At 37.9% G+C, this 13,563-nt stretch overlaps 1 protein-coding gene across 4 annotated transcripts in view; it reads right to left on the bottom strand.

The window, feature by feature from the left end:
* ACBD5 (acyl-CoA binding domain containing 5) overlaps window positions 1-12,625 on the bottom strand; it is a 29,018-nt gene extending 16,393 nt beyond the window's left edge. For 2 of the 4 annotated variants that reach the window (XM_031059337.1, XM_031059338.1), the window contains exons 1-4: window positions 12,492-12,625; window positions 10,978-11,050; window positions 7,232-7,343; window positions 7,071-7,103 (exon numbers count right to left, since the gene is read on the bottom strand). In XM_031059337.1, coding sequence (XP_030915197.1) covers window positions 7,071-7,103; window positions 7,232-7,343; window positions 10,978-11,050; window positions 12,492-12,625 — 352 coding nt within the window. The remainder of the gene's footprint in view (window positions 1-7,070; window positions 7,104-7,231; window positions 7,344-10,977; window positions 11,051-12,491) is intronic. The other 2 variants (XM_005423879.3, XM_031059339.1) reach the window with 1 other exon arrangement.
* Between the last annotated feature and the right edge of the window lie 938 nt (window positions 12,626-13,563).

Below are 13,563 nucleotides of genomic sequence, written 5' to 3'. Positions count from 1 at the left end.
TTAGCTAGCTGTGTACACCCTCACTGTTTAATAAAAATTACATGTTTTCATGAAATACCATAACATCTGCTCAATAGCAGCAAAATCTTAACCACTAGAAGATTATTTCCATGACTTACACCTGTATCACTTTGTGTAGGGATCTCCCTGCACACCTGGGTTTATGTTAATTCTCAGGGAGTCTACATGCTGTACAAAGTTGTTTTCATTATCAGGTAACTGTAATTACTTTCTAGCCCTCAGCCCTTGAGGTTTCATGCTTGTTACTGATCCAAGTAGGCTCCCGACTTCAATTCCAAGTTTGTGCAACCACGTTCTGCCGTTTCCAATACACTTGGTTACACAAATCCCCACCTCATTTTGAAACTGATGTACCAAATACTGCAAGGAGCGGTGTCTGCAGGAGACACGAGTGGTACATAAAAGCATCTGGGAGCAATAAGCTCTTCAACTAGACCAAGAGTTTCTATTCCCTCATTTCCTTGCATTCTTTTTAATATAGGACACTGTATAAAAAGATATCTATATCACTATATTAAAAAGATATTTTCTTCTTTACAAAGAAAATATCTGAGGGCCCAGCCTGCTCTGCAACATCTGTTTTGCACTACTCAAACAAGCAGCCAACACAAATAAGAAGAGATTTTAGAAGAGTCTGTCAGAAATACAGTCTGAAAAATCTAAAAATCATTAATTTAACTACCATGGGTTTATTTCTTTTAAATTTAAGTGCGTTAGGTGCAAGTTCTCTGATGAATGTACACCCTAAGCACAGATATTGGGACACCACCACATCTTCCTCTATATAGTTTTCCTTTTTTTGGTGGTTTAGTCTTCCTAAACTTTACTATAACAGAAAAAGCCTCTCCTCATTTTTATTTTTCTTTTAATATCCTCCAAAAGACTATAGCCTTGTTTTGTCAGCATTTCTCTCTCTGCTTATGTGCTTTTCAAGCTGTTACACTCCAAGAGATGACTCTGTATTTAATAAAAAAATTTAATCAACAATACTCACATTTTTATTTACCATTAATAAACATTAAAACAATAGTCTGTGGAAAAGAATAAACACAGAAAACAGCAACTTCTCAGACATTCATATTAACTTGCAAGTACAGTATTTAGGATTACTAACTAGTCATCCCAGACCTTTACACTTTTCAGTATCTAAGGAGTTTCTCATCTCCACCCATATTGCCAGTACCTTTTCCCAAGGATTTTCAGAATATATGCCATATAAATAAGGATATCGAGTTTTGGGGTTGACTTGGATACATTTCCCTCCTCCCTGACGCTCCTCAGCCTTCTGCAGTAGAGACATCGTGCCTGGGATTTCCTGGCAGAGAGAAGCCCAGCAGAAGAGTAGCTGCTGCACAGGCATTCCCAGCACTGGCAGGAAGCTCCACAAAGGCCCCAGATGTCCAGGGCCAGCAGGCACACACAGCTCGGTTACACGGCGCACGTGCTGCAGGACCAATGATCCAGGCTTTGCCAGCTCTGCCAGCACCTCAGCCAACGGGTGACAATGAGCATGAAGAACAGCTGCTTCTTAGATGTTGGAACTTGGAAGCACAGTAACATCATTCCAGGATCCAGGATGTCCCCAAGCCTGGTACTACTTCCCCCCGGGAGGAGCAAAACTTGCTAAGCTCTTTTCTGTGCAGAAGAGATAAAGTCATCATTCGGAATTTTCACTTTGCATGGCAGCTAGGAAGGAGCATTATTCACTCTTGAGTTTTGTCCCAGAAAATACAAAATGTGAGCACAGTGAACTCAGAACCCTATAAAGAAAACTGAATTATGCTTGGAAACAACACAAGGCCACATAGCTGAGTCACACATTGTAGCCTTGAATTGTAGCAATCAAAAATTGTTTTGCCCTGTACCAGAAAAAAACAAAAATGAAATAACATTAAGGTCATAGTCTCCTGCCATCTGCACCAAGCCTACCATCTGAACTGCCTTTTACAAAGCCCATGTCAAACACAGCCTCAGAGGTAAAACAAATGGCTTTTCTATGCATCTTAAAGGCTAGAATTAATTAGTTTTGCTACACAAAGTTAAATACAAAACACCAGACTGTGTCCACTGGGTACTTTTCTGACAGCAATCAAGATAGGACTACCAATATCTGACCTTCCCCAGCCTCACACACACCTACCCACTGCTTCTTTATAGCTTGTCTTTGTAGAACAGAAAGAAATACAGATTCTAGTTCTTTCATCACAAGATCTTTACAATAAGACAGCTAAAATATAAGACACCAGAATTATCTGGCAAGTGGATATATCTTCTAAATTATGAAACCTGAAGAGCTTTTGACATTTACTTTCCATTTGGTAGGGAAATCTGGTCTGGCTGGAAGGAAAAAATCCAAGTTCAACAACCAATTATGCACCAAAACTGTTACTGTTGACTCAACCCAGCATGAATCACAATACAGCCAGCCTTTTCTTTCTATGGAAGAAAACGTCTCATAGCTCCCTCCACTTACAAAGAAACAACTTTTAATCTTACATTTTACCATTTGGATACTTTGCCGCTCACCCTGTGGCAATATATTTTCTGATCACTCTGTATGAGAGGGGAGCTGTTGAAATACTCAGGCTTAGAGCTACACTGATGCTCTGCCCTCATTTCCAGCACTGTTAGACAGCACTGACATAAAGCCATCAGCTTGAAGTCGAGTTCACAAAGGAGGCTGAGATTTGGTGTGTAAAGCACGAAGCAGGTACAGATTGCAACAGGACAAGCCATGGCTTGTTGAGTCACTGATTCCACATCTCACTGAGACTCTCCACTGACTGGCACTTGCTGGCCCAGCCCTTAATCTTCTATAATAATCCCATCCTGCAGCAAATGCTGAAGAGAATGTTCTAGACACTTCTGAAGGCTAAACTACTGAAATTTTAACAAAAAGTATTTGTATAGTAAGTTTCACAGTAGCCTATCTGAATATCATTTGTAACCTTGATTATATCTGTTAATTTATAACTGGAAACTAGAATGGGAGAAAAGTTTAAAGGATGGGATTTTAAAAACCTCACTCGCCCACACACCCAGCAGCTCCTCTTGCCTCAATGCAACTCCTCATTGTGGTGCAGCCACTAACAGAACCTAATAAAGCCCTGCAGTTCAGACCAACATGGATTTTAGCTCTTTCTCCCCTTCTTATGAATGACAAAGAAGATTCACTGACATTGAGTTCCGTAAAAATCCTAGTGAAGAAAGGTGGAAGGAAAGGGAAGGAAATCTGCTAAGCAAGTATCTTTGAAGCCAAAGAGCCATGAAAAAGTGAGCTTATGAAACAAACAGAGGGTGTTTCAGAGCAAAGGCTCACACACAAGCAGAAAGAGCCACCAAATGCCCCACTAGAAAGCAAAGACACCGAAAACAACCTGAGAAGGTCTCTGAGTATACAAAACTATTTGAACAGATAAACTACTCATACGCAATCTAAAGAAACACAGTTGGAAAATATATTGTATTTTAAGCGTAAGAAAAGTATTTCTACCTGGAAAATAGTAATTAGGAACAGGCTCACTTTTTTCAAAGCTGATCCTGTACTAACTACTGCCTTTGAAACACAAATGTTTACATGTGTTTGCTTGTTCTAAAAGCACACAGATCTTAGTGAGTATTGTCTTTTAAACCTAGCTCCCCTATCGAATGCAAGAAGACACCAAGCAAATTGTTAAACAGCAGTGTCTGCCTGTGAGCTGGGCCAGCTTCTGCCATTCACACAAGCAGTGCCCTGCATGGGTTCCTCCTTCACAGCCTGTGCTGCCATCAGCACTGCCCCAAACCAGCATATGCAGCACTGCACAGCACCTTGCTTCAGCAGACCTTCCTCTGATGCCACTGCAACACAGCTGGGAGAAAAGCAGTTCTTAGGAACCCAAGATATAAAACTATAATTGTGTTGAAACTTCCTACAGCCTATGCAGCACCTAACTTCTTGTTACTGGAGGCAACATTTAGTTTTCACAAAGGTTTATTGACACCACTACTGCTCAGTATGCAGGCAAAGGGTCATCTCTATTTGTCAGGATTTTAGAACAGATAATATGCCTTTTCACAAAGCAGAAAGATTATACAGAAAAATTCTATTGAACAACTTGTAAACAAATTCCAGATACTTTGCTTAGTTGTTCAGATACCTTAACTCAGTGTGGGAGCCTGTCAGATAGGGATGTCCTTGTCCCCTTTTTGGATTTATTCTCATTCCGAAAAAAGAAAATATCCACAAACATTCTCAGGGAAGCATTCTGAAGGATCAATTGGTTCTGAAACTCAATATTTTCCACCCCATATCAGATCACTAGGTGTCAATCCTAGCCCACCTTTGGTTCTTCAACAATTATAAAACAAGGAAACTTGAGTGCCATTCTAAAAAATTCACATTTACTGAGCAGTGGTGTTTTGAAGCTTCTTTGCCTTTTTAACATTGACTTAGACATCAGATTTCTTGTGCATTTACTAGCAAGTGCAAAAAAGTTAAAGTGCTACTCTTCTAAAGCACCTATCCACCTCACATGTCACTCTACTCTTCCAGCAGCTACAAACAAGAGTCTTTTCTATAATGCTGCAAGTTACTTCTTCCCTTCTGCACTGCTATGTCAGCTAAGAGCCCACTTTCTTCTTTGATGTCCAGTATATCATGTACCCAAAAATAATTTGTCAATGACTTTGTCTGTAAAGAAGCACTTCATACCCGTCAGAAAGACATTACTGACACAGCTTTCCAGAGAAGTCAAGCTTCTCACACAGCTGCAGGGTGACCTTTCCAAACACTACCCAGTTTTTATGCTTTCAAAATAACTCTTAGATTTGCTCAGCCTATTGGAGTGAATTCTTTATTTTTTCTTTCTTTACCAACACATTCAAGTCTGGGTATTTGGAACCCATGGATCCAATAAGTTCATCCTCGTTTTCTAGTAGATGTTACAAGTCATTGATTTCAATGCTGGCGTGTCAGACTTCTGTGTTCTTTATTAAGGACCCACAGGCTCTATTGATTCAAAAAGGCAGTATTTCAATGGTTTATATTTATCATTTTCAAAGACCCACAAAAACTAGAAATGCAATTATAAAAGGCTATACTTTTCTGTTGAGCCCAATCTGCTAGAGACAATACACAAGCCATAACTGATGTACACTGAGCTTACAGACAATTCTCTTCCACTAATTCAAGAAACTGTTGATTTTGAGGCAGTGGCATACAATTCCTAAATAATTAGGTAATGATCTGCATACAGATCAAAGTTTTACTGAAGAATGGAAGGCAAACTCCAAACAGAATGGACCAGAAGATGGGGGTACAATATGCAGCAAGGTAGTCAAGAGGAGGGTCCCAGATTTCAGAAGACACTTGCAAAGCATACCTTTCACAGCAGAATTTACAGACTGTAGGGGTTTGGGGGTGAGGAAAGAAACAAGACTGGATAAACTGACACAATCAAAACATAACTATGTGTCAATTTTTAACAGTATTGTCACCAGTGTTTACACCATCTCTGACAGACTTGGGCCCTTTGGTTGTGTTCTTTATTATGTATTTGAAAGACTGAAGGTAATCATGCTTCTATACTTCTATGGAATATTTTGGTATCTGAACTGTAAACAACAATAATTATTTCCAGCTTCACTTTTAATCAGGGAAGTGGTAAGAGCACCAAAGAAAAGGCTTCAAAACCTTAAATGCAATGGTAAACTTGTAACATACAAGGAACTTTGTGAAAATCTGTCCTAATTTATCATGGCATAATCAGATGTTGCACCTGTAAGTGGCATGAATGATGACATATCACTAGAATTATTGCAGAACAAGGTAATTAACAAGGTAATTATTACAGAACAAGGTAAAGCTGAAATCTGCTGTTCTGTTTAACTTACACTGTCTTATGTTTAAACTGTCTCTTTAAAAAACAAGTATGCTAGATTTGTTATGGAAGCAGGTACAGTTCAACTTCCATGATTCTCTGTGTCATTTTTTAAAGAAGTGGCTTCTGGCACTGTGCCACAGACACCAAGTCCAAGTAAATCCTTATTATACAGATCACTGACCTGAATCTACTGATACTCTTACCCACCCATCAATCCAGCTGTCAGGCAAACCTATTGCATCCCACACATGAAGTATACACAACTTCAGTTGAGAAAAAAGTCACACCCACTTTCAAAATGGCCATGTAAAAACTTCTACCACTACTTTTCCCCCAAAACAATGAAAAAATATTTCTGTTTCTCTGAGGCTTGATAATAAAACCACATTCCTTTAAGGTAGGGGGGAAAAAAACCACATACAAAAGGCAATTTAACCAGTTGACTCATGCTTCTTAAAGACATTAACCAATTTATATGTGCAATGGATTTAGTTTTTAAAAACAGTTTCAAGTTTTGCCCTGTTACATTTCAGTTTTTAAATGCCATTTTAAGCCAGATTTAAACAACTGTAAGACTTACACAACAGCCTTATGAACACATTACCTGTAACATAATAATTGGTATGATCAAAACATTCTCACAATGGTAATGCTAAATAAAAATCAACACACTGACTTTTATGCAGCTGTGATACCACTAGGTTTGCCACCTGTAATTTAATTCAGTAATTTAAAATATTTAAATATTCCCTTAATGAACTTGAGCCTCAGAAAACTTGAGAAGCCATGATTTAAAAAGCATGAGATTTGATTGGCAATTTTTTTTAAACTTTAGATTAGATGACAGAGCTGGATTACCAGAACTGTATTCATTTTGACAATCCACATCTACATCAGAATGTATCAATACACATTAGTTGTTCATTTTCTTAGTGGAAAGGCACCAACTAGTTTTGCTTGGGAGAGTTGTTTTGTTTTAAATACTCTCCTTCCTTCAGGAGCTCAAAAAGCCTGTCAACAAGGACTAAACGTGCAGCTTCCTGGACCTAATCACCTCAAAAGTAAAATAAAACAAAACCCAGCCTAATGAGGTGGCAAGCCCAGAAGTCACAAGTGTTAGCAGGAAGTTCCTACAGTACCAAAATAATGGAAATGATGGATTTACACGTAATTTATTATTCCTACCTTCCAAATACTTAGAGACTTTCTCCATTCGAACTGCCATATAGTAAAGAGAATGAACAAAGAGATGCAACATTTAGCTTTCAAATCATTTACAGAAAACAAGCCCCCAAAACCACTGAGTTATGATTATTAGTAGTACAAAGAAAGTTATTTCTCCGAACCTGATGTTAGGTCAGATCCTCTGTTCTTTTTATCTTCTACTATTTCATAGAATGGGCCTATTACTTGGAGTAACTCTTCAACTTTGTCCGTCATTGGCATACTCTCAAGAATCTGCACAAGACATGAAGCATCTTATGAAACAGCATTTCAATCATTCATTCATTCATTTCAACTGATTTTAAAACTGCTGGTTATTGCAAAACTCAGTAACATTTCACTAAGTCATTAAACTAGCTATTCTGATTTTTGTTTACTTTTTTTAATTACTGGGAAAGAACATAAAACTAAGTTATTCAATAAGAGTCTTATAATTATATTAACTTTTTTCAGGTGAAGACAAGATGAGAGAGCAAATGCATTTGCCAACACTAAAACACAGCCTTGACACAGTATTTATTAGTAGACCTTGGAATCCATTATTTCTTCAATTTTGAACTAAACCATCTCAAAGTTCAACAGGCTGCTGCTAGCCAATATAATTATTTTATAGACAATTGTTTCTGCAGAAAAAACAAAATGGAAATAATTTTTTTGTCTTAGAGGATTATATGTATTGTCAAACCCTGCCACCCTCAATGGAACGTAAGGAGCAGATCAAAAGTGCTCTACTAGGTCCTTCTAAGCCCAAACAAAAAAATGGGCACAATAAAGCAAAACTGAAACAGCACAAAGACCCACTTAGAAGAAAAACAAACTACAACCAAGTTCTGCTCTTGAAGTCATTTGGAGCATTTCTTCATTTTAAGTTACAAACACAATATCTTTGATCATATAATAGGAATGCAAAATCTTAAATCTAAAATAAATTAAACAGAAGAGGTTCAATAGTTGGATACTATCTTTAAAGCACATGGTATTACTGTCCCGTTCTAGTTTAAGTCCTTTCAAACAACCTTTTTGCCAATAGCTTTGTTCCTCCTTCATCCTCTACATTTTTAGTTATCATATTTTAAAAGTGGCAATAGCTATAGGTAAAAACACAGGCTGAAGCAAACTAACAGCTACAGTGCACCTCCTCCTCCTGAAGGGCACCAAGCAAGCAACAGATGAAGGTACATGCTGCCACAGAACATGCTGCTCAAAGGCACCAAGCACACCAGCAAGCAGTAGGAGCAAAAGCTGCAGCATTATTGCACAGAGCAGGAGCTCCAGGCAGGCTAATACCTAGCAAGTCAACACTTGCAAACCAGTCAAGGATACCAAGAGACAACAATTCCATCGACCTGCAGTTTCACTGCCACTTCTCTGATCTGCTCAGTATATGTAATTCATTCTGTCTTTGTTAGGGAGAAATACTCAGATACACAGAGCCAGATATGAAACAGAGATTGAACAGTTTTGTGATTGCCGATTTTTTCATTTCAATAACATTGAGAGAAACAAGAAGCCTTTTATAGAATAAGGCTGATATTTGTTATGTATTTATTTCTCTAATCAACTTTGTAAACTGTTTCATACATGCATTTCTGTGATGTCTGCACATTACTGCCCTTCATGTATTCTAAACAGACTTCAATATATTCTGTGCTACTTATAGCACTTAGAATTTTTTCTAACTGCTAGCTTTTAGGTGAGCACAAAAAGAGAAAATACTTTCACCAGCAAAAGTAACAGCTTGTTTATTATAACTACTAGGCTTAATAAGCAATCTCAAAAATTCAAAGTGAAAAATAAGTTATTATGTATCCTGATTTACTGTTTTCCTTGGAGGTCACACAATTCATATATACTCATGTTTTAAATTGGAAACACCACATAGTGTTAACACTTCATGCTAAGATATCACTTATTTGTGATACGTAAGAAAACAACATATCTGAAATGTAAACAAATTAGTTCAAACAGCATTGCAAAATAAATTTCAGAAATGTTACCTGAACAAACTAACCTTGAGTCTGAGCTCGGGTGCATTTTGTTTATTTTAACTAAAAATAATACATTTGTGTTAATCTCTCATTAGCATATCAAAAGCTCACCCAGACACATTCCTCAACTGTGATTTTCAAGGTTTCCACATTAAGGAGGGAAAAGACCCCAAAACAAATTTGGGATTTTGTGACAGGGTCATCTGATGCATGCATAGCCCAAACACACTGTGCAAATGCCAGGGAATGCCCCAGGGCTGGGGGAATATGGCAGGCTTATACACCCTTAAACACAGTCCTGGGATATCAGCAGACAAGTGGGTTTTTGCCCCCTCAGACAACAGCAGACTGCCCACAGTAAGTCCATGAGGATTAGTGCAGTATGTGCTGATAGAACAACCCAGTGGATCCATCTGAAATGCACTTCCATTGACATTGCAAGTAGAATCAATTGGGATGGGAAAGCTGAAGCTAGGATTGCAAATGTGAGAGCTGAAACAGCACCCAAGCAGGGTAAACAGATTCCCCAGTATCAAAGCTGAGCAAGGCAGGAAGTCATCTGCTCTCCAATCCCTACACATAATCCACACAGAAGCAGAATATTTGTGGTTCATTAGGGTCAAGGAAGCAGACTTCCTCACAGGAGGCTTGCTAGAGTTTTTTTAGAACAAACATTGCAGTTTCACTTGGTTTTAGTGTCCTGACCAAACCAGTTACTGCACTGAAAAAAACCCATAAGGTAATCTACTGAAATATTACACATATTGAATTCAAGACTTGAAATGAAGCACTAAACCTTGTGGCACACATTCAAAGGAATTGTTAAAATTTAGTGGGATTTTTAATCAAACAGTATTTGGCCTTCTGTGTTTTCTGGAGCTACTTATTTTCCAGTTTAGAGCAGATACAGTAATAGCAGCAGGAACTAAATTACCAGAACTACAGACAGGAAAAAGAGCAGTAAATCAGACTCCAGCTCCTTGCCTAGTTAAAATTTTTGTTTTATCACCCATTAAATAGACACAGAGTTTGATGTCAAGATAGTGGCCTCAGAAAAAAGCAAGTGTATTTGGAGTAGAACTTTTTCCCTTTGACTCAAACCTCATAATAATAACAGATTACAATTATACTTTTGTTCAGATTGACAGCAAATCATCTTTAAACTGGAAAAGTTTCAGAGAAAAGACTGCAGTGAAAAGGGTTAGTTAAGAAATGACATGAAACTTTTAACTCTGTTTACTTTGGTTAATGCTGTAATTCCCGCTTAATATGGTAACTGTGACTGCTTACAAGTTACACATCTATTTGAAAACAGAGCACATTACTCAATGCTAATAGTTTCACTGCAACTATAATATTCATGGAATATTTTTGTAACAAGTGCAGAAAATTCAGGTTGCTGAGTTCTTCCTGAAAAATAGAAAATTATTAAGTTTACATATTGGATAATATTCAAGTCTCCACTCATGAGAGTGAGACCTTTTCTCCTAAAGTCCTGGAAAGTTGTTTTAGTCTCTTTTCTAGAATAAGGATCACTTACCTCTCTCAGCTCTAAGAACTGAGGCAGTGTGGTACAAGTTTTTTTCCTTAATGTCCCCTTTACCTTTATTTCAGTATTTCACTTTCTTTAGCTCTGTCATTTAAGCTTCATATCAGCTAGAGATCTCATGTTTCTCTGAAAACAACACCAATTCTGTGTTTTGAAGGAACTTTGTAATTTTCTTTTCCCCACAGGTCAAACAGCATAGTACTGAAATGTAACAGTTCACACAGGGGATAACTCATTTGGAGCTTTGGCAGCAGTAGTCAGAAAGACTCCCCTCACATTCCTCTATTTCTGGAACATTTTTTCTAGAAAATCTCTTCCTTAGTAAACATACCTTTTTCATTTCATCAACATAGGCTATCATGGCTTCTTCTTTGGACATGTTTCCCAAGGCACTCCAAGCATCCCTAGGAAAGAAAGTCACATACACTGTCAGTATCTTCAAGGCATACTGTATTTTTTCAACTTGGCGTTAAGTAGGTCAGTTATATAATGTCCAAAGTTTCTCTGATACAAGTAAAATGCAAGCATGATTCACATTATTTTTTAAGTACAAATATATAATTTGCTAGGATAATCACACAGTGGAAGAAGAAGCAACAAACTGAACAGACTGGGGACTGAAGAGTTCCTCACTGACTACCTATGATTATGTACCCAGTAAGTTGTAAATAAGCCCAGATAAAAGACACACACACTACCCTTCTGACTAAGTTGAGTTTAAGATCATCTGCTGTATAAAACAAACAGGCCCAGATACCTCAGCCAGCACTTACAAACAGCTGTTACTGAGGTAGAATAAGCTACAAGAAAAATCTGTCCTTTTTGAGTTTAGCAACTGGGGAAAGACACATCAGTCTAGAAGGCAAATAGTTACCACAGCAGCTACTTATGACCTAAATAAAATCTTCTCCTCTCCAACTCTGCAAGACAGAAAACTCTAACTAGATTTATAAGTGTTGCACAAGGCATCTCTCAGACCACAGAGTGCAATAAAACAGTTCCTCAGTCTTGCACATTATTTGACATTTCAGAGTATTTGTCCCACTCATAGAAAACCACCAAAGTTGGTGGCTCACATTCCAGCTACAACCAGCCAGGTGGATGAAAGCTCCCAGCCCTAGTCTATCCCCTGCTTGGGGAGGATGAGGAAGAAGGAAGGAGGAAAAAAAGAAGTCCTAGGAATAATTTCACAGATTCCCAAGAATACCATGACCACAAAGACAGCAATAATATTTGGTCTTCAGGACAAATCATCATTAAAATATTGTAAGCAAAGCGTTCACATTGGCTTTTCAAAGAGAACTTGGCAATCTGGTGAATCAGAAGTCTTCCCAGACCAAGGCAAACACAGATAGTGGGAAGACGTGCCACTGAGCAGACAAACCAGAAAGACATAAACCCAACCTCCCCACCAAGAGCTCAAAGCTGCATTAGTGGTTGCCAGTGAGCATTTCTTTACTTCAGGCTCACATCACACAAGAAAACTCAAGAAGGAAGAGCTCCAGACACTCCTCCACATCACTTTTTCTTCAGAGCACCTAAGACTTCATTTTATAACATGGGATAAACACTGCAGAGGTACCATGATGGTGGTTGCCCAAGAAAAACCTGCCCATCTGCATAATCCAAGGGTACATTTCCACCTGCAACTCTGAGGTGTGATCAATTATCTGAGTTAGTCAGAATACAACAGAAAACTAATTAAAGCATCAAAGGTTGTAAATGTTCTTTTTATTTAAAAAAGAAAGCATTTAGAGAGTTTCCTTCTCCAAGCGCTAGTCTTCTAAACATCTCCACTCCAAACATTAAAAAAAATCCCCAAAACAACAACTCATGAAAAGTTACCATTTGTATCTACCAATTGGATCCCAAAATCCAGGTCGAGGAATGTTACAAGGTCCTTGGGTTGCTTGCTTATAAAAGCTATAGAACTTGAGCATCATTTCATTCGTTGGCTGGAATGAACCTAGTGAAAACATTTTAAAATACAATTAAATTATCATCAAGAATATTAGTGAGTATTTTACAAGCCTAATAGTTCTGTGAGAAAACAGCCTGGAGCCTGTTACAGCAGTACAATACAAGCCAACAGAGAACATCTTCACCTCAGATACCAAGAACCAACACCACTGAAAATATTTACTGTACAAACAGCAAGTTTCAGATGGAGTTTAAAGGACTATAACCTTTCCTACCGCTAAGGTCAAATTCCACAATTAGAATAAAAAAAGGTAATAAGTAACATCAAGCCTATGTCCTTTCACTCAGTTTAAAGGGACAGGTTTAGCTCTAAGGAAACAATGTATCGTGCAAGTCACTTTACTGTTAACAAATGGTAACTTACTGCGAGTCTCCACCAAAAAAAAAAAAAACCAAAAAAAACCCAAAACAAAACAACAAAAAACCAATCCAAACAAACACAATTAACCCAAAACACAGCCTTCTGCATTTTTTTTTTTGTTTACCTTAGGTATTTGACAACACTTTCAGTAAAAGTTTCACCGTACCCCGATTTGGTTTTCTCTTCTTCCTTTGTGGAACACATTTTTGTAGAGGTAAAAAATGTAAATATAAAACTCTAACAGCTAGTAGGGAAGATTCATAACCAATCCATTAAATCAAGTAGCTTGAGGTGGGATTCTAATCATTAGAAGTTTACAGTGACATTAACCTCAAAAACATCCGATTTTGCTTTACACCAGAATTAATGATGTATGTAATAAATGTTTTTAAATTTATCACAACTCTTATCAAAAAGATAAGTTCTGGGTTTTCGGGTTTTTTTCTTTTCCATTTTGTTAACTCTTTCAGCAGAGGGGAACTCACGGTAAGAGTTTGGTTAAAGCAACTTCATGATTTCAGGGAGGCTGAAATCGCGGGAAGCTGACAGATCCCCTGGTCCAGGCTCCTGCCTGAG

Source organism: Geospiza fortis, unplaced genomic scaffold, assembly GCF_000277835.1.
Source record: "Geospiza fortis unplaced genomic scaffold, GeoFor_1.0 scaffold75, whole genome shotgun sequence".
NCBI classification, from domain to species: Eukaryota; Metazoa; Chordata; class Aves; order Passeriformes; family Thraupidae; genus Geospiza; species Geospiza fortis.
Note: the sequence above shows the minus strand (reverse complement) of the source record. Positions and strands in the feature narration are given on the sequence as shown.